The sequence below is a fragment of the Oncorhynchus clarkii genome, chromosome 6, assembly GCF_045791955.1.
Source record: "Oncorhynchus clarkii lewisi isolate Uvic-CL-2024 chromosome 6, UVic_Ocla_1.0, whole genome shotgun sequence".
NCBI lineage: Eukaryota > Metazoa > Chordata > Actinopteri > Salmoniformes > Salmonidae > Oncorhynchus > Oncorhynchus clarkii.
In genome coordinates this window covers 64809988-64830850 of record NC_092152.1, presented here as the reverse complement: position 1 = coordinate 64830850, position 20863 = coordinate 64809988, and the positions used below count along the sequence as shown (strand labels likewise).

Here is a 20863-nt window from a genome sequence, read left to right as displayed (position 1 = left end):
TAACACAAGAAGGATGGACTGTGCTTGTCTTCTTATCTCTTATCTCTTCTTCTGCCTAAATCTCAGCTGTGTCTCTTTGTTATTTCTTCCAGGTGCGTCACCTGTACATCAATGGAGAGCTGCCAGTGAAGTCGTGCTCTCTGGAGCGTAATGGTACAATACGTCACCCTGTGAACCTGGCCAGACGAGGTGAGCCACACACGATACAAGAGAGGCCAGAGAGACTGTGGAGTTGGGAGGCTTTAGTACAGTGTTTGGATACCGCTGTCTAGTATGGACTTACCTCTGATCCAGTGCATGGCTCCAACCTACAGAACATGTTGTGATGTCTATTCAACTGGTTCAAGTAACTCATTTGAAAATGATGACGGATGAGTCCCTTGGGTTTCATGGGCCCAAATATCTGCAGCACTCATTCATTCAGTGGCTATTTACCCAAAAAGTAGGAGAAGATAAGCTATTCCACTCTAGTTCTATTGAGTTCTCTCCCGTTCCCTGTGCTCTGGGAGTGTTCTGAGACAGAGGCCCACAGAAGTCTTTAAGGTGAGGCAGACCTCTCTTGCTAACAGGAGTGTCAGACTGAGGACCGCATTAATCTCATGCTTAGGAAATAAGTCACCTTCTGAGGTTTGTTTTTTCAATGATCCCTGATGAGAGGGGGGTTTTGGTGAAGCCTCTGGACTGTGGACAGGGTCATATAGGGTACAGACCCTCCCCCCTATATTCATCATTTAATTGGAGGCCAAAGCTGGTGGTTCTGTGTATTGTGAAAAGGAAAAACATGACTTGATACACTAGTAGTTAAACGCATCTGTGAAATCTTTAGGATGATCTCAGATACCAGACCTAACAAAGTCTAGCTGGTTACGTTTCAAGATATTTTTGGCCCCATGGATCATGTTAAACATGAGTACGGTCTCCATCATCAGAAAATGTTTCTTCCATGTATACAGTATATCTTTAAGCACACCCTGGCCTCTACACAATGCACCAAACACAATGTTACACAACCATGGGTCCTATTACACAATGACAGACAGGTTCAACATGTCCTGACAGAGTCATATGCATACCTCAGCCCCTATTATAACTTACCTCTTATCAGTCTTACCTCTCATTAACGTCACCTGCTGTCACTCTCCCACATCTATGATCTCACTTCCTGTTAGCTCTGTGTTTGTGTTGCCGGGTGAGTGGGTGGGTGGCTGTTAGCTGGGTTGTGTTTAGTATTTTATTTATTTGGATCCCCATCAGCTTTCGCAGAAGCATCAGCTACTCTTCCTGGTGTCCACAAAAACACAACACATGACAAGTGACAAAACACTGATACACTGATAGACGGGGACAGTTACACAAATGTAAAATAGGGCAATGGAAAACAAACATCTATGTTGTTCTTATTGGACCAACGAAGGTAGTGTCTCCCTTTTTCACGCCATTTTCACCCTACTGAACACCTTGTTCCTGTCTGTGTGTGTAGAGTCGGAGATCAGGCCGGGCAGGCTGCTGACGTGGTGCCAGAAACAGACCGAGGGCTACAGGAACGTGAGCGTGACAGACCTGACCACCTCGTGGCAGAGCGGCCTGGCTCTCTGTGCCCTCATCCACCGGTTCAGATCCCACCTCATGTATGTAGAGCAAAACACTGCAACACACAACTACCCTGTAAACCACCACAGTAAGACTGGCCTCATGTACCTTCCTGTGACTGTAAATAACCTCCATGTGTGAGACTTCTTTATGTCACACCCTGGCATGTAGCACTTCGTCATTGTAAGTCGATAGACTGGCTCCTCATAAAATGCCTCTATGGTATATTGTGTAATGGGGAATTTGTACATTAGGCTAACATTTACATCAAGACACCAGTAATAGCACAATTTCTTACACCCACACCGTAATATTGTCTCCTTCTGACGGTGTCTAATGTAAACTATGCCAGGCATGAAAGTATGTCAATGTATGTCCTGGTGTACTATCTACACACAAGCCCCTGCCTCTCACTCACAGCCCATCTTTGTGTGAGAGTAAATGAAAGTGGTGGGTGTGAGATTCATCGAAGAGCCTTTTTCCCGATGTCAGTTCTCTCTCTCTCTCTCTCTCTCCTCTCTCTCTCTCTCTCTCTCTCTCTGTTACTGATAGGTGTGATGAAACAGAGCACACGGAAGACACAACTGCTTTTAGAGAAACCCTATAGTATGTGAAAGGGAGTTTGGAAAGCATAACTATGTATTACATGTCACATTCAGTATGTAGGGCAGTTTGTTATTTATGACTTCTTCTTTGTGGTAAAGGGAGGGCTACACTGCTAGTCTAGAACTGTTTCATAACTTCTATGTTGACACCAGCTTAGTCTTATAAAGCCTTCACCTAGTTACCTACACAACATTACAACAACATTGCGTGATATCATTTCAATCGGTTTCCCTCAGAGAGTTTGATTCGCTGAATGAGGAGGATTCGGCTAACAACCTCCAGCTGGCATGTGACCTGGCTGAGCGGGAGTTTGGCATCCGGCCCTTCACCACTGGGGTGGAGATGGCTGCTGGTCAGGAACCAGACAAGACCAGAATGGTCACCTACCTCTCCAAGTTCTACGAGCTGTTCCGTGGCACCCCCCTCCCCATCTCAGGTACGCCTCACACCCCTCACCCCATCCCCCAGCAGACACATGTGTCCTGAAGCCCCAGACTTCAGATTTCACTCCTACACACACACACACACACACACACACACACACACACACACACACACACACACACACACACACACACACACACACACACACACACACACACACAGAGTAGCAGCCCTTTAAATCATCAGGTCTTTTTTTAAAGGCTCCTTCCCATGTCAGAGTTATTTTTAAATGCAGCAGAAGCATTTGGCTCTGAACACTTCATTAGGAGGAGCAGACAGGGTGGAGAGGCATATGGTCCTACTGCTCTGCCCTGGCCACTGGCAGGTGTATGCTCCCCCTGTAGACACACACACTCACACACACACATTCATGCTACACTTACATCACAAGGCTGCCACCAGACTCTCATCATTATTGCTAAATACTGCACAATTTAAATACTAGCACCCCTATCCCCATTCCCCATAATGAGTGTAAATATTGGACTATAAATTGTGCCTTCCTGTATTATACTTATGGTAAAATATTCAACTGAGCCATTTACTTGATGTTCGTATTCTTATAATTTCTTATTTCTTATTGTTGTTGTATTGTCACGTAGGAACCTGCAAGTAAGCATTTATATGGACTGTGTATACCATGTGTAGCCCGTACATACGACTAATAACAAAACCTGAAACTCCACACTTTACCACCTCGTCATTGTCACCGTCGAAGGCCCTACCACTCCACTGTGTCCACTGTATTAAAAGCCCAGCCTCTCACTTTTTCTGTTTTCACCAGAGCCATTTCTTTACATATCAAGCTGTCTCTGTCCTTAATGTAATTCATCCCTTTGCTTCTGGGCTGACCCCTGCTTTCTTTCAGATAAGTTATGTCTTTCTAGAGACACTTTTGCCGGTGTGTAAGAGGGTATGAGATTTCATTTAGCTTCCTTTGAAAGGAGCTCTGCGTTGCACAACCTTATCAGTCACATTGTCTGGCATGAGAGGAATGCACATCTGCCCAGCACAGTGCAGGTTACCTTACAAATAGCTTCTGAGTCTAGGGTGCCTGGAGAGAAAACACTATACCTTACTCCAGTTTCTGGTCTGAGATGCCTAAGGTGAACAGAGCATATTATTGCCACAGGGACATCAGTTGTACTAGCTTTATGGTCTCTGTGAGGTCACATGATATGCCTCTCTCCACAGCAAAGCTGGTTTCCCACATGATGGAATGAGGATGCACTATTTAGCAATAATTGTATACATTCTTATGATCTGAAGTGAAGTGTTCCCAGTATTGGTTTTATTAGGTGGCATTTCTCAGGAAACGCAGATGGTCTTGCCCCATCTGGTTCTTTCCAACACAATAATATTAGGTTTCTTTTAGACATAATGTAAAAAAAAACATTGGCCATTGCTTTTATTTGGCATTCATGGCTGAGCTCCGTGGAATATATCATACCTTTTAATGCATTCGTGTTTCATTGCAGATTCTAGAGGGGCCGACGAAAACAGTGAAGACTATCCTTCAAAGGCAGTCAGAAGTATGAACAAAGTTCTGAACTTGGTACCAAGAAAAAGGGTACCAAAGGTAATCACACTCCTCTCTCAAAGGTACCTGTCTGCCTTGATAACTACTGCAACTTGAGAGCCATTTCAGCCTCCCTGTGTTATCATTTCAAAAGTCATTTCATTTGAGGAAGTGGACGGTATTGGGGCCTTCCACAAGTTAAATGTATTCTTCTAGAGTTTTTTTTTGAGATGGGCTCTTTTTAATTAGTTCACTTTCATGTTGAATCTTTTTACCATTGAGTGCAGTCTGAAATATTTAGTCATATACTATGGCCTGTTTGTTTTCTTTCAGGATGAGAAGAAGCTAGAAGATACTGACCCAACGTACAAAAGGAGACGAAAAGTCTGCAGTTATTTGGAAGAGGTAGTTATTATCATCAACTACAATTTCATAATGACATTCTAAGCGCACCAACGTCAAATACGACAAAATACTATTTATTTTGGCCCTGATAGCTCAAGTCACTATTTCTCATGACAGGCAACCAACTTCTCCAGTCAGAGTGTGTCCTGTGTGGATGAGGGGAGGGGGGTAAAGGAGAACAAGGTCCGCTCCATGGCCAGCCAACTCCTGTCCAAGTTTGAGGAGAGCAACCCCAGCTTCACCCTCCGGAGACAGGTCAGAACCACCAAGATATGTCCTCCATTCCCCCTCCTCAGGACTTTGTCAGTTTTGGACAGTGTCCTCCATAGCTTATACAGTACTGTAGTATGGTATAGTACCTGGCATGTTTGTTCTCAGATGCCTTATACCACAGTGTGCTATAGAACAGAGACGTCACTACAGACACCCTAGTTCGATTCCAGGCTGTATCACAACCGGCTGTGATTGGGAATCCCATAGGGCTGTGCACAATTGGCCCAGCGTCGTCCGGGTTTGGCCGGTGCAGGCCGTCATTGTAAATAAGAATTTGTTCTTAACTGTTTTGGTGAGATACTTAACTTATCTTGCAAGTCACTTTCTCTCTTTTCTTCCTTTTCTGTCTTTCTACTAACCTTTTTCCTTGGCTTTGTTTCTGGCTGACAAACCCCATCAGTCTCAGTGTGATTGGGGTTCTGAGAGGGCCCCTCGGCCACGCTCCATGGACATGACTGAGACCCCACGCTTCACCAACCTCAGGCAGCAGACCCCACTCAACCCTCCCCCCAAGACACAGGTAGAGGACTGGAGCAGCCTGGTCAACATACTGTAATACACACGCATACCCATGCTGATACACTCTGCAGAACACACACTGTCACTCAGTTTTGGTATACACTCACTCACAAACCAGTCATCCTCTACCTGGAGTGAGAGTGTTTAATGCTCCCTGTGGGTTGGAAATGAAAAATAAGCCCCCCAGTGAAGTAGATTCACACGATAAAGAAAAGCATGGGGCATAAATCTCCCTCCTATTCTCTCCAGCTGTTAAACTACTGGAGCCTGTTAGCTGCAATTGCTTCTTGTTTTTTCATCAAGCTTACCCTGAGTTGATGGAGAGCCATAGAACTGCAGCTCACATGTGCTGTGTGTTTCCAGTTTCCGTCTGCAACCTGTGCCAAATATGCAGCTGAGTGCATCGCTCGGCCCCCACCACAGCCTCCTCCCAAACCCAAGCTCTCTCCCCAGCTCCAAGCCCAGCTTCAGTCTCAGTCTCAGCACCAGCCCCAACCCCAGTTCCAGCCCCAACCTAAGCTCCAACCCCCATCCATCCCAAATCCCATCCTCAGGAAGGTCAGACAGGCTGATCAGACATGTGCTCAGACGCAACCTCAGACGGTTCCTCAAAAGCCAGAGAGCACAGAGTACCCTGGCTACTCTCCCTCCTGCCACTCAGCAGTCCTAGCCATGTCTAGAATGCTCCAACGCCTTCAGGAAGTGGAGGAAAAGATCACCCAGGTGACCTATTCCCCTCTCATTTCCTTTCCTCTCCTTTCCTTTCCATCTGTCCGTTTCTCTTTGTCTGCTCTGTCTTTTTCTATTGTTATTGCCTCCTACTGTGTGATCATATAAGACATCCTTTTTAGGAAAAGGCTGAATATGAGTGTTGAGATAATCATCGTGATTATACATTTAGCATTGTATAGCACATAGTCGGCTGGTGAAGTCAACCCCTAATCATCCACGCTGACGACCACAATGGCAAGAACAGACCCACAGCCCTGGCAGAGACAAAGAGGCACAGAGGCTGCTGACTGGCAAGTTTAGCCAGTGCGCTGCCCTTGTAGCCTTGTTCTGTGCCAGTCCTGTGTGTCTGTCTGTCTCTGTTTGGGTCTCAGTCTGCTGTTCCAAGAGCACATGTCTAAGTGTGGAGTCATCTCTGCTGGTGTGTCAAATTAGTGTTAAAAAACTGCCACTCTACTCAACACAGCAACACTATTGTTCCCCACCACCCATTAAACAATGTGCCATCTAGCTCCTTCAGTGGGAAAGTAGGACCAAAGTCCACTTATCTTGCTTGATCATTACCTTTGACATTTTAGTAATTTGGCAGACGCTCTTATCCAGAGCGATTTACAATAATGAGTGCATACATTTCATACTTTTATTTGTCTGTACATTATAACTGATTTGGGAGTTAATAATCCGCCTAATTATGTTACTATTCAGACCCATTCATCAGACAGGGAGTATGTGGTACTGTGTTGCGGGTGCAGCTTTCTCTTTCTGATGCCTGTTCTTTGTCTCTGTGTCTCATTGTATGTGTCCTGCAGAAGAAAGCTCAGACCCAGAATGCTAGAGAGTTTCATAATAAAAGTATCAAGGAGAAAGCGGTCCACCTGAGAGCACTGTTCTCTGGGGATGTGACCTCTACGTCCCAGGTGACTATCTAACCCCTGAACTCTGACCCCTCACCTCTCCCGTCCTTCAGTGTGTTTGTCGTGTTGCACGCTCTAGTCTTGTTTGACATTACTGCTGCTGCACAGAGTTCATATAATCCTCCCTGTGTTGAAATTCAACATCCATCATCTCCAGAAACATTACCTTTTTGGCAATGTCTTCATCAGCTGCTCAGAGTCTGTAGCAACAGAACACAGCTAGCGCAGGTGATTTCAGGTTATTGTAGGACAGTGTTCTGTTAAACAGATGTCGGATCTTAATTTGAGACAGTTTGCTAAAACAGGAAAATAATCCTGCAGCAACAGGAAATTTGAATTATTATGTGGATTATAATTAATGGCATTTTGTTTGTTTTTTGTGTTGATACATTTTTCTTTAGGGCAAAGAAAGTCTGACATTTTAAAGTGGGAATTACAAACTTTAGAAACCTTTTTAAACCTTGAATACGCTACACGTTTGCATTTCCTGCTGTGCAAGAAAATTCTCAGCAACAAAATAGTGATCAAATTAAGATCCTACATCTGTAATTTAAATCGCCTTCACTGTCAGTCAATATATGACTGTTTACGTTGTGGGTTTCAACAAGGCTTTTTTAAAACAATATAACACCCTGTGAAAACACATCAGGCAGTTCGTTGTTTAAAGCAGAAATCATCGTGATTCTATATTCCCACTGAGACAGACCTGCAGAAGAGAGCTCAGGCGGAAAACTAGGTATCCTCCTCTCTCAGCTCTGTCTGTGATGGTAATTCGCCTACTCTGTGCTCAGAGACTCAGAGGGTTTCAGCATGGACACTGTTGAAAGGTTGCACTGGGTTCTCTGTGCTTCACTGGAAGAGGCTGCAGTCATCAAACAAGGTGTTTAGTGCTAGAGTAGTCATCATCATCATCATACTGCAATTTCCATTACAGGAAAATATATTTTATCATCAAAAAAGAAACTGCTCACCTTCTTTAAATGAGTTTCCATCTCAGTGGAAACCAGGGTAAGCTGTTGTGTTGAGGCTCAGCAGGTTGGGGTTTAGTTAATACTATGATAGGAGAGTGCCACGGAATACCTTTGCCTAAAGCCTATCCCCCTGTGCACGCCAGTTCTCATTGTAACTTGTATCTAATTATTAACACTCAAAGTTCTCCTTTAACAATCCTCTCCCTCTCTTTTCATTTGCAAATCTCCCCTGTCCCATTCCTCACCTAGCTTGATTCTGATAAACAGGCCATTCCCTCAGAGTCTGATCCCATTCTCCCTAACCCCAGTCCAGAAGTTACCTCATTATACCTTTACCCAGAAATCACAGTTTCTACCTTCTCACCTCCTCATCCCTATTCCTCATTCTCATCCTGTCTGCCCCAACCTGAGGTAAAAAAGAACCACATCCATGTCTGTCTCACTGTCTTGTATGTGTTCCTATCACTGTGTGTCATGCTACAACCTTTGATCATTTAACATTTATCATGGCGAAATACACGTTTTATCTAAATCCGTCTGAATTTCCATTTCAATGGAATGCAGTGTCATGGAATACCAGGCATTTTAGGCTTGAGGCCCAACCCACTAAGCATGCAAACTCTAATTTAACTCCCATCTGAGGCTCATAATATCTTCCTCTCTTTGACTTTCCCATTCCCACACTAGTCTGGATCTGCTAGACAGAGTCAGACCATTCCCTCACCTTACATCCTCCCTGCTCCCCATCCTAAAATCTCTTCATCGGTACTTTGTCCAGAAATCACCCTTTCTACATTTTCACCCCCTCATATATATTCTCCATCGTCCTCCTCTTCCTGTCTACTTCAACATCAGGTATAAATAACCACATCCATGTCTGTGTTTCAGCATGTCAAATCAAATCAAATTATATTTGTCACATGCGCCGAATACAACAGGTGTAGTAGACCTTAGGGTGAAATGCTTGCTGTGTCCCTATCGTTGTGTGCTATGCTAAAACATCTGTGATCATTCAATATTCATCCTGCAGAGATATTGCACATCTTTAATCTGTAGCACTATAACTGAGTTGGCATCGAAATGGAATGTAGTGTTCTTGAGTTGAGACTAAGCAGGTTGGGGCTTGGTCAATAGGACGGTAGAGTGCCATGGAATGCCAGGTGCTGTAGCCCATCAAACTGAGCATGCCAACTATCATTTAACCTATCTGATTCTCAGTCTCTCTTTTAACAATCCTCTCCCTCTTTGACTTTCCATTCCTCTGTTTCCCATTCCCACCCTAGTCTGGATCTGCTGAACAGACCATTCCCTCTCCTCCCATCCTCATTGCTCCCACTCCTAAAGTCACTTCCCTCCTTTGTCCAGAAATCACCCTTTCTACCTTCTCACTCCCTCAAACCGTGTCTTCATCCTCATCCATTCTACTCCAACTCAAGGTGAAAACAAGCACATCCATTTCTCACCATCTGTCTGTCATCATGAAACCCATATCCCCTAATGTCAGAGCAGACATGATGCTATTATTTTGATGCACTAATCTATCCCTTATCTGTCACTGAACTGTTAAACTAAGTTTTCTTCTCTGTTTCCTCTAATTCCTTCATTCTTCATGGAAAACCAAAGACCAGTCAATCTGGGGCACTAGATATGCAGCTTTGTAAGAAAGAAATGCAAAGAGATCCCTTGAATGAGTCACATGTGGTGAGTGACTCTTGTGTGCCTCCAAACCATAGCACTATTTATGGCCACATCATTTCTATATGCAGAGCCTGCTGCCTCTCAGAGAAACACAAAATGCAGTGCTGTCTGTTTGATTTGAAACATTATGTAATCTGGTAAATTGTATATATTTTAGAAGTATATATTTGTTTAACTTTGAATCTAATTTGCCTGTAAATTACAGTTGTAGTTATTAACATCACAGTCATGTTGCTGTTTCAGTGTCACAGCAGTGGCTCCACATATATATCCCAACAACAACGCACTGCAATACTACAACCAAAGCCAGAACCTGGTTTTAATAACGTCAAACAGGTATTTTGCCCCCAGCGCCACATGCCTGCTAAAGTAACTTGTACTATCCTCTAAATCACAAAGGACACGTGTAGACACAAAGGTCTTGCATGCAAGAAGCATTTGAGATGTCTTTTAGCTATCCTAGGGCCTCTCATGCAATGGTTGAATATATTTTTGTGGTGCTGCACTTTGTGGGTTAGACTGCCCCTCCCTGTCCACAGATTTCTGATCATTTTGAGCCAGCGCCATGCAGTCAGTGCAATCTGAAGCATCCAGACAGGCCCACCAGCTAACCATAATGAGAAAACATTCCCTCCTCTTCTGTGGCCATACTTTTGAGCTGAGACTCTTATTTTGATGAAAGAACTTTACTAATTTCCCCAACAGTGGCCTTAGTCAGAGAACAAAGTAATCAAATCTCTATCTATCTATCTATCTATCTATCTATCTATCTATCTATCTATCTATCTATCTATCTATCTATCTATCTATCTATCTATCTATCTATCTATCTACCTATCCTGGTCTGGTCTGGTCTGGTCTGGTCTGGTCTGGTCTGTGAGTGATGTGGACTATCACTTTTGCTTTCATCATTCTGACCTTTATTCTTACTCTCTTTCTCCCTTCCTACCTCTCGTCCTCCCTGTCTTCCTCCTGTCTTTTCCTCCTTGCTGCATGTCAGAGGACGGTGGGGAAGGTGTCTCTGGCTATAGCAGCCAGGGCTGAGACGCTGGTCACCCTCTATGAGACTGACCACAGGCCTAAAGCCTCCTCCCCCTGTTCACCCCCAGCCTCTGCGCCTCTGTCTCCGGTAAGCATGTCTGGCTGAGCATGCAGCCTCTCAGACTGTACCAGCCTTGAACAACAGCTCTTATCTAGGTGAAGAACATAGACTATGTCCCAGGCCCTGGCGGGGGATTGTGTAAAATAAGGATTGGGATGATTATTCTTTGCAGGACTCTATGACTCTTTATGCTTTGTGAACTAAAGGCCAAACTCGGCCATAAGGCCTTTTAGGGTCAAAGTTGTGGAATCTGACACAAGTGCATCACTCCCTTATTATCGTCATTTACTGGGCTGACAGCATTTGTAGCACTGTCTGCCTCTCTGTTCTGTTTCCCAGGGTTCCTTGCGGAGGGAGTTCCCCGGGTCTGGTGACCAGTGTCACTCCTGTCAGAAGCGTGTGTACGTGGTGGAAAGGATCAGTGCTGAGGGACTTTATTTCCACAGGGAATGCTTTCGCTGTGACACCTGTGGCTCCATCCTGCGCCAGGGAGGCCATGCCTTCGACTCTGAGCAGGGTATGTGTTTCCCAACACTAAGGTTTAGATGTTTGCTTGCTGTCAATCAATCAATCTATCAAATCAGCAGTTGTGACAAAGTGCTATACAGATACCAAGCCTAAAACCCTAAAGAGCAAGCCATGCAGATGTAGCGGCACGGTGGCTAGGAAAAACTCCCTAGAAAGGCAGGAGCCTAGGAAGAAACCTAGAGAGGAACCAGACTCTGAGGGGTGGCCAGTCCTCTTTTGTCTGTGCCGGGTAGAGATAATTAACTGTTTATGTGCCAATTTTTCTAAATCCTCCTTTGATCATGTTCAATTAGGCAAGTTGTACTGCAAGCTGCACTTCACACAACGTAAAAATGGAATGAACCATCGGAGGACATTCAATTCACATCTGGTAATTGTTCTGGATCATTCAATCATCCACTTGCCATTGTCATTTTGATGTTAATTTGTGGGACATCTTTGTGACTAAATGGGTCTTTCCCTCAGGGAGCTGGGGTTCAGGAGGGATCAGGGACACAGACTCCTGACTGTGACACAACAGAAGGACGGCAGAGCCAGTCACCAGGTACCATCAGCTCCCGCCTGAGGAAGTGCCTGAGCTGGCCCCTGAGTGTGACCCGGGCTGTGTGTGACTCCCCCCGCCTCCTGTCTCGCTGGGTGCATGGTACGGCCCATGCTGTGGGCCTCCACTTTAGAGCCAATGTGCAGGACTATGTCTTCCTGTATGAGCTGCTGAGCCTGGGAGTGCCCCTGCTGTTCATGCTCCAGGAGGTGTTGCTGCAGATGTACTCTGAAACCGGGCCTGTCTCCCAGTCCATCCAGCCCCTACTGCTGTGGCTGGAGGAACACCTAGGCCATAGGCTCATGTAGAGGCCCACCAGGGAGGGAAGCCTAATCCTAACCCTAACCCTATCCCTATCTCTATCCCTAACCTTCATGCAATAGGGTCTGAAGCCTGGCCGAACATTAACTGGCGTATCTTGCATTTGTGCCATGTCATATGATGGCAAGCTACCGTTTGACCATGTGTACAAGCACCTTGTTAATATTTTCTCACAGAATATGTAGCTGTCAGTGCATTAGATCTAGTCCTACACCAACCAAAGAACAAGTAACATTTCCCAAGTGGTAGCTTGGTTTGTGATACGTGCGATGTTTCATGAACATGACATTTTTCTTTATGATGAGGGGTAATGTGCTGTACATGGTTTCATGGTGGTATAAATCATTCACGGTATGTGGTTGATATGACTGCTGAAATCATCCAATCTATATTGCTCTAGAGTTGAGTCTTTCAACAACTGGCTGTCAAAGTCGAGCCAGTTTTTACATGGCTTAACTCAGGTTATGACAGATTTTTTTGTGTGGAAAAAGTAATCTAAATGAAAAGACTGACTTGAAGCACTTTAACTTGGGGAGCTGCCTTGACCTGTGGCTGATGCCTGATGAATGGTGTGGGAGTTAATGGCTGCCTAATGGCTGTCCAGGCCTTGGATAATGACTAGTGCTGACGCTGCACGTTTACTAAACCCTGCTGAACTCACAGGTCAGGGTCGGGGTCTGGGTCGGGGGCCAACGTGGATCTGTGCTCGACAAGGTTTTATCATCTTTTTTTCAATTTCAATATTGTTTGACACAAATTAAAATGTTTATGTTTTTATTGTAAGATCTCGTATGACACCGTGACCATAGTGTACTTTCGCAACACATTATGATAACTTTTATTGCTTTATTTTATGGCCCAGTGCCTCCAGTATTTTTGTGCATTGTCCGTTGTACTTAAAAAGGGGAAAAGGTTTCATGGACATGGGCTTTGGTTTACTACAGTTCATGGACTGTTTAATGCTTACTCATTGCTGCCACCTGTTGGTGAAACAGATGCAAGGCCAAATTCAATTTACTGTATGATAAGGTGGAATAAGAGACAATCTTCTAAAGAGTTGTTGTATGCTTGTAATAGAGGAGGTTTTTCTTCATGTTTTATTATTTGTACAGGTCTATTTCACTTCAATATGTTTTTCAGAATGTTAAGAATATTGCTGAATTGAATTGTTCAGAAGGACTGAATCAGACATGATAACACAGGCTTTGTTTGAATGCTGTGGTGTGTATGTGCTTGCCACTCATCTCACTGTTAATAACCATGTTAAGTATGATAGCAGGATCTCAGCTTTATTACCAATACAAAATCCAAAGATACAGTTGGTGCACTTTAAAAATGAGAAGTGTTTTCAGCCCTAACCAGAAGTTACATAATTCATGCAGTACACTGTACAGTGCTAAATTGCATGTTGTTGAATAGCACAATCTCATGTTATCTAACAATTACAAAGTTTCTATGCATTGTAACTGGATTTGATCCTTCCTCAGATTTTTCTCTATATTCTAACCTACTATATTTCCTTCCTTTCATTTCTATTCTTGTTCACTTGGAAGTCTATTTTCAACTTTCTGATGATGGGCCTCCTGATTGGTTAGGAGACATGCCATTCTGAAGGTGATCACCTGCATGGTCACATGGTTTTGTGAACAATGTTTTGGAGTGGATGCTTTGTTAGATTAGTCCAATTACTGTCAGCATTTCCACACACAAGTAAAAAATGCTTCTAACCCCTGTGTTTGAGCTACCGACAGCAGTTTTTAGCATAGGATTTTTCTATTTCGTCTGCATCCGCCGATATTAGATCCCAAAAACGATTATTCTCACAAAAATGTCTAATCTACAAACTATTATGACCGTACTCTGAAAGGCTGAGATTCTCACAAACACGTAAATGTAATCTGGTCTGCTCTATGACGCTCATAAGCCAATCAAGAGTTGTTAGGAGGTAACAAGTTCTTCTTAGTAGATCATAGGAAATCGCAGGACATAGTGTTTATAAACTCACATAGTTGCTGTCACAAACTCCATACTCCACACAGTTGTCACTGACTAGTTGGATATTAATTTCCCACTAAGCAAACCATTTTTGAATTTACAATTGTAATTATTATATACTCATTTTTAATCAGCTTTTCTGGGGGCTGGACCTTGTTTTTTTTATAGACATTTGTCAATAAAACTCATGAATGCAACTGTTTATGTCAAATGTTATGTTCTACTTGTAGCCCTGGTTGTCCTGAAAATAAAATGGTAAAACACGTCAATGTGAGGCTAAATATGTGGAATTCCCTGGAACCTATGAAGTTATTAAACTACTAATGTCTGTGTCCAGCACCCCCAGCAGAACCATAACTACAGCACACACTTGTTATAGGTTGAAACACATCATAATACCATGATGTTCAAAGTCACACCTTCTACGAGACTGTCTTTTCAGTGTCTGCATGCATAACACGGAAACTGTGGTGTTTGGACTGCATTGGTCTTCCCGAGTGCATGTTGAACGATTGACAGACAGCTTTCTGTCATGTAAAGGCATGCCACTTTTTCTCCCATCTTTTGCCATCAATCTTTCTCTCTTCCAGACGCTGTCACCCAGGATAACTTTTTCTTGACCCACACAAACAAAGGGAATGAATCTCCCAACAGGTTCATAGCTCATGTTGTCTTAAATGAATACATTGAACAATGTTTTATGGGACTTCAAATGCAGCCTGCTTTTCTCATGGAGATTCTGTGTTGCTTTATGTATGACCTAAAGCAACAAATGTAAATAAAGTGATTTGTCATCTTGATCCAGTTTAGTGTCATTCTTTCATACTATCACAATGTTGTTCTCCCCATGGGTTGACATGGCACATAGAATAGTACAGATAGGGGTAACACGTTTAAGTCGAGCCGTTCAGCATCACATAGTATACAGGCTCAGTACTCAAAGTAAATCCTAAACATGAACTCCTTTTACAGAGCATGTCCTATATTTAGTCTACTTACCATGTCTAGTCTCCTAAATTAAAATGTATGATTGGATGGGTTAAGTTCCTCTATCCCAGGCGGACATGTTCCTGGATGGGTTCCTGGAGCTCTTTCTGTATCCGTGAGAGCCAGAAAGGATTCTTTGGTGATGAGGTCAAAGGGGACATGTCAAACCATACAACTCTCTCCCCAGCCAGTCCACTGTAGTCCTGCCAGATATGGTTCATGGTTCTCACAGGAAGGAGTCAGTTCTCTTTCCCCATATGCTCCATCAGTGTCTTGTGTCTTATTCAACAGCCATGAAATCATCTCTCATCATACCTGATTAAGATGTTTTATTGTCACATACAGTACACAGGATAGGTGCAGTGAAATGTGTTGTGTTACAGGGTCAGTCATAGTAGTACAGCAACCCTGGAGCAAATTAGGGTTAAGTGCCTTGCTCAAGGGCACTTCGACAGACTTTTCACCTTGTCGGCTCGGGTATACGAACCAGAGACTTTCGCTTACTGGCCCAACGCTCTAACCTCTATGCTACATGCCACCCCACACCACTAGAATAACTTTTTTTTAAAGCATATACTTTAGAATTTGAAGTGTTTAAAAAAAATGGTGTGTACTGTTTTATAAAGAATAGAATTATTTCAAAGGAAACATACAATCAATGTATTATACTAGCTGCCAAAGCATATGTCCCTGGCTGTATTATCACCAGTATCCAAAACCTTCCATTAGCTTTGCTTTTAAGGGGAAAGCTTGATTTAATGTAATCACAACAGAGGTATATACTATTGAAGCACTCTTTTTTTCTAGTATCATCCACTTGTCCCTTCAAACTATCACCACGGAAACCAAAAAAACAACCTTCAGCCAACAATTTTGCAAGTCCTGATGATGCTGCTTGTAAAAATGTCTGTTTCCTTGAGTCCTCAGAGCCTCTCACACAAACATCAGAGGGAGATGTTCTAAACCAAACTTCAACTTTAAGCATACTGTTGATCTGGCACATTTGCTAGACCGGGGCTGGATGGGCCTGGACATTTTGTTCAGAAGCTTTGCATCACACAGTGTGACGGACCAATGGTGTGTGTGCTGTGATGTAATCGAAGCTACTGGGGTCAGCAGGTTATGCCTCACTCCCTCCTCCAGTACAGCAGAGATCAGGGAGAAGCTGAGGAAATGTGACCCCTAAAAACATTGAAAGGTCTACAGAAGGCCAAGTGTTTCTTGACTAAATAACAATGGAGGTTTGTAAAAGCAATGTATTCAGTGAGATAAATCATGACACACACAGGTATGTGTCTATTTGGTGTTGTATAAAGGTAGATATTTTATTTCATTAATCTGCTGCCTTCAGAGCATTCAACCCTTAGCATAGATTTGAGATTGTCAATTGAGGAATGCCAACTGTTTTACCTCAGCCATTGGAGCTATCAAGTCAAGGGTAAATGTGCATAGCTGACATTATTTAGTAATTGAGTGATCAACAGGACAGAATATAATAAATGATTTGTAAAAAATGGAGGTAAAAAAAACTGTTTATGCAAGCGGGATCCAGGGGCAAGCTACAATTTTTTTAAGTGGCATTTGAGCTATTTAATGTCTCCAGAAATTACAGAACAATTACTTGCAAAGGGAAATTACACTCAACTGAAGTGGCACACTCTCTTGACAGTCAATTAGAGTTGACCGCCTTGACATGGCATTTTCTATTCAGCAGCCGTGCTTTGTAAATCACTGCCTTATAGTAATATGCAGCTGGTTAAGGGACTGTTTTTCTTATCTGGCCTGGATGAGACTAACGTTGAGCCTCTGATGCCACCCACTGGCGGAATCACTGTTTCCAATAACAGTGTGATATGGCTCCACTTTCTACTCTGACTCACACCTTCCCCTCAGCTTGATCCCTGATCTATGCCACTGTCCCAGGAGAGGGAGGGTGATGAGATATTAATATATAGTGCCTGTATGTGCGGGCATGTATGTTTGCCTGTGTCTCTCACTCTCCCCTACTTTGTCTCTCCTCTGCCACTATAGTGCATGTCTGCCTCTCTGTCTGTAAGGTCTTCCTCTCTTGTCTCCACCATTTCCTTTTCCTGTTGTACCTCTTGCCCCTTCCTTCCTCCTCTGTCATCACCCGTTGCTGTGCAGCTCTGCTACGTAATAGCAATACCCTCTGGACTCTAGTTCTCACAGTAATTTTTATGATCTCAACTCTGGGAAAATAAACTAAATGGGTCAAATTACGTTATCTAAGTTATTAACTGATCACGTATGAGTCATTTACGGGTTGGCAACTACCATCTACCACAGCTCATAACAGTGTAATGATTCTATCCTACTGATTCTATTTCATGTCCTCTAACATGTCATTGGAACAGGTAACCACTAGAAAGCACTGTTGTTTAGAAAGAGGCTCATATCAAGAGATCATGGAAATGACCCAAAAATGCCTCTATGTAATTGTCTAATATGTGGGTTCAGGCATTGGCCAGCATAAACATGTTTAAAAGAACCAAGGCCTACAGCATACCAATAGAATCGGAAACACTTTCTTTCTCTTTCTGTCTCCAACTTTCTCACTTGTTCAGCTCACTGAACCAGTTAAACCATCAGCTTCAGGCAGGTTTATGTTGGTATCACAATATGCATGGTGGCTGATTTGATATCTCTCCTATCAGACCACACTGGCTGCTCCATGCTTAATGTCATTCACAACAGGATGAAATCTTGCCTGAATAATCGTATTGCTCAAGGGAGGGTCTGTTTGATCCCCAGTGTTTGGCTCCCATCATATGGCTCACCTCTCTATTGTAAGATAAGGCAGCTTGGTGACAAACAGGCCAAGTTTTACAGGACAGACTGCATTATCTTCCCAATAGAAAGGTTAAGGTGCTCTGAATACCACGACCATCAGTCACATCTCAATCTGACAAACAATTAAACCTGTCAGATCCAACATGTGACCAATACTGACACAGATTCTAATGAAATCTATCAGTTGAAGGAAATTAAAAAGTTCTGCTTCTATTTTAGGAACTTGCTAAATAGCTAGCTATCAGTTGTGATAACCACTTCTATTAATTTGTTTCATACATTTTGTATAACCATACCTCTTGACGTCAGTTATTTATCATGGAACAGATGCTTGGGCAAGTGGAGGTACCAGATGCTATATAATACAGTACCTAAGGGTTATCTGCCTATTAACTGGCTAGTGATATTAAATTAAATTACCAGCTGAGAACAAATCATGCAAAGTCATTTATACTCGGCACACACTCCTTGCTTACGTAATTGAAGAGAACAGAGATGCAGTTTAAAAGCATTTACCCCAACCAAACTGCACAGATGATCTCTTTGGCATTGGATTACTTGTCTGTCACGGACACAGCATTTAATGCCTGGAGATGGAATTGGTGAGAGCTGGGGTTAATTGAGACCAGTTATGGAGGGCAAGTCAAGTATCACAGTGATAACTCAAGTCTGTTTTGATGTGTGCACATGTGTTTGTGTGTGTCACCACTGCATCTGAGGAGCCCTCTGCCTGTGAACTTGACCGTCCTTCACCGTTCTGAAACAACAGCAATGCATCAGTCAAAATACATGTTGTTAATTCAGTACGTTATGATCAGCGTGTTCTGGGAGTCCACCTGCGAGCCGCACTCATGACCTAAGGGTTCAGATGAGACAGTAGTCCGTGGTGTAGGGTGACAGGGTGCATGGCCCTGAATGGTGGATAGAGAGGTGGGACTCCACTGAGAGGAAAGGGAGCGTTTTAGAGTTGTGTTCTTTGTGTCTGTGGAGATGACCACAGCGGGGAGTTTAGAAGGCACAGAGGAGGCCGGATGCTGAGGTCGAGGGGATGTGGAGGTGTAAGGAGGAGGGCTGTGGGCTCAGCGCTCAGCGCTCCCACTCCTCTTTAACGTGCTCCTCATGCCTCACACCACAGCAGGATCCTCCAGCACAGGGGAAAATCTAACAGAGCTGACACGGCCATGGGAGAACACATGCACTGACAAATAATCACACAAGCCCTATCACAGATCTCTCTCATTAATTGTATCTAGTCTAAAGAGTTACATTCCCACCTCCGCATGTGATCAACACAACAGAAGCTGCAGGGACATGTTGAATGTGATTTCAGAAACGTATGAGGTTTCAGTCATGCAAAGAATATGTGAAGTGGCCCTGCTCTTACCCCTCACTGTCTTTCACAGAACTGAGTATGGCACAGCAAGGGGCATTGGTAGAATGCTGGTGTAAAATGGAATCCACTGCAGAGGTCATTGTTCGTTGTTGTATCTGCCTGTCCGCTCTGCTCATCCCCGTGGACTGCAATGTGACTGTGGATTGACCCTGAGAGCATTTCATATTTTCATGTAAATGCCCTCATCTTAAATGGGAAAAAACTGTCGTTCACACAGGTTATATAATAACAATGATTAGCATTAAAAAAGAACAGCAATCTGAGGCTGAAATTGCAATGAAATTACAGAAGCTGTGAGTGGCAATGAAAATAGAACGCTGTGGAGAGGATAAATAAATAAAATTCACAATTTCATTTTCTTAGAACTTTCCAAATCATTCCCTTAAATGAAACAAGACAAATGTTCCCATAAGCAAAAAAAACCCCACATTGTTACAGTAAATGTATCTCAGAAGAGTAATATCTACATGTGTTAATTATAAACCATGTTTCAGGTGAAATACTGTATCTAGGACTTCTATTCCTTTTGCTGTATGACTCCTGATGGCAGAAGAAAAACCTATAAGTTGGTAAGCATGCTCTTAGTCATATCAGTTGAGTGCTAATATGAGTCCATTTGATTATGTCATTCTTAAAGCCTGCCTTAAAACAAGCTTCTATGAGCATATCTGTCCATCTCTTGTCAAATAAGAGAACGTCAGTCTAGTGAGAAATGCATTAGAAAGCTTGGTCAAATGGGTCAAACTCAATGTTAGAGCTCTTGGGTGAAGTGGCCCCAGACGTCCTGACCAGAGGGCTCCTCACTGTCTACACCAGGGCCATGCCACAGATAGTCCAACAGTACTGCATGGGAAATGTCTCCTCTAATGACAGCCCAGGGCAAGGCCAGGGCCATTGTGCATTTTGTTTACATGGCTTTGTTCACATAATTGTATCAAAAGAGAGGGCAAAAGGGCTGCACTGGCTGCACAATAGGCCTTTTGTTCACCCAAAGTTTTTCATAAAACTAGACAGCAAGAGTATGTTACTATTAATGTAAAAACAACACACAAAAATGTATTTATTATCATCTGCATATTTGATTACATCCCAAGATGTTGGAGGTAAATAATGTGGCAGAAATGTGTAGGCCTGTGTAGAGGCTTGAATGTCCTTGCTTTGCTAACAGCTCCCACTTGCCTGGTCAGCTGTGCTAGCTAGACCAAGTTCACCAGATCATTAGCAGAACGAGGTAAATAAGCAATCGTGTATTGATCTGGCTGAACACTGATTGAGTCCGCTGCCTTGGCTTACCCATTCTCCCCCATTAAGGATAGGGGTTCCTTGAACAAGTTTGTTACACTCCATGTTAGGACTGCAGAACGAGTGTGCTGTATATCATTGGTGATATTTCCTATATTGGCCTTGTTCTAGCCCCATGGAAACTCATGTTTAGCAAAAGTAAAATAAAACTGATGGAGAATTATATTGCTGAAAGTAAATAAATCTGGATAGTGGAAAAATACGTTTGATAATTT

General features: G+C 43.2%; 1 protein-coding gene across 9 annotated transcripts in view; it reads left to right on the top strand.

Moving 5' to 3' along the window:
• The window catches only part of LOC139411432 (microtubule associated monooxygenase, calponin and LIM domain containing 2a), a 45981-nt gene extending 31026 nt beyond the window's left edge, over window positions 1-14955 (top strand). The window contains exons 11-28 of one of the 9 annotated variants that reach the window (XM_071157784.1): window positions 93-189; window positions 1481-1628; window positions 2433-2632; window positions 4119-4219; window positions 4493-4564; window positions 4682-4819; window positions 5238-5357; window positions 5720-6079; window positions 6895-7002; window positions 9254-9406; window positions 9594-9671; window positions 9912-10004; window positions 10669-10797; window positions 11110-11287; window positions 11592-11668; window positions 11764-11842; window positions 13714-13774; window positions 14746-14955. In XM_071157784.1, coding sequence (XP_071013885.1) covers window positions 93-189; window positions 1481-1628; window positions 2433-2632; window positions 4119-4219; window positions 4493-4564; window positions 4682-4819; window positions 5238-5357; window positions 5720-6079; window positions 6895-7002; window positions 9254-9406; window positions 9594-9671; window positions 9912-10004; window positions 10669-10797; window positions 11110-11287; window positions 11592-11668; window positions 11764-11842; window positions 13714-13772 — 2190 coding nt within the window. In that variant the 3' untranslated portion in view covers window positions 13773-13774; window positions 14746-14955. Of the gene's footprint in view, window positions 1-92; window positions 190-1480; window positions 1629-2432; window positions 2633-4118; window positions 4220-4492; window positions 4565-4681; window positions 4820-5234; window positions 5358-5719; window positions 6080-6894; window positions 7003-9253; window positions 9407-9593; window positions 9672-9911; window positions 10005-10668; window positions 10798-11109; window positions 11288-11591; window positions 11669-11763 lie in introns of all 9 variants that reach the window. The other 8 variants (XM_071157786.1, XM_071157785.1, XM_071157782.1 and 5 more) reach the window with 8 other exon arrangements.
• The last annotated feature ends 5908 nt before the right edge of the window (window positions 14956-20863 follow it).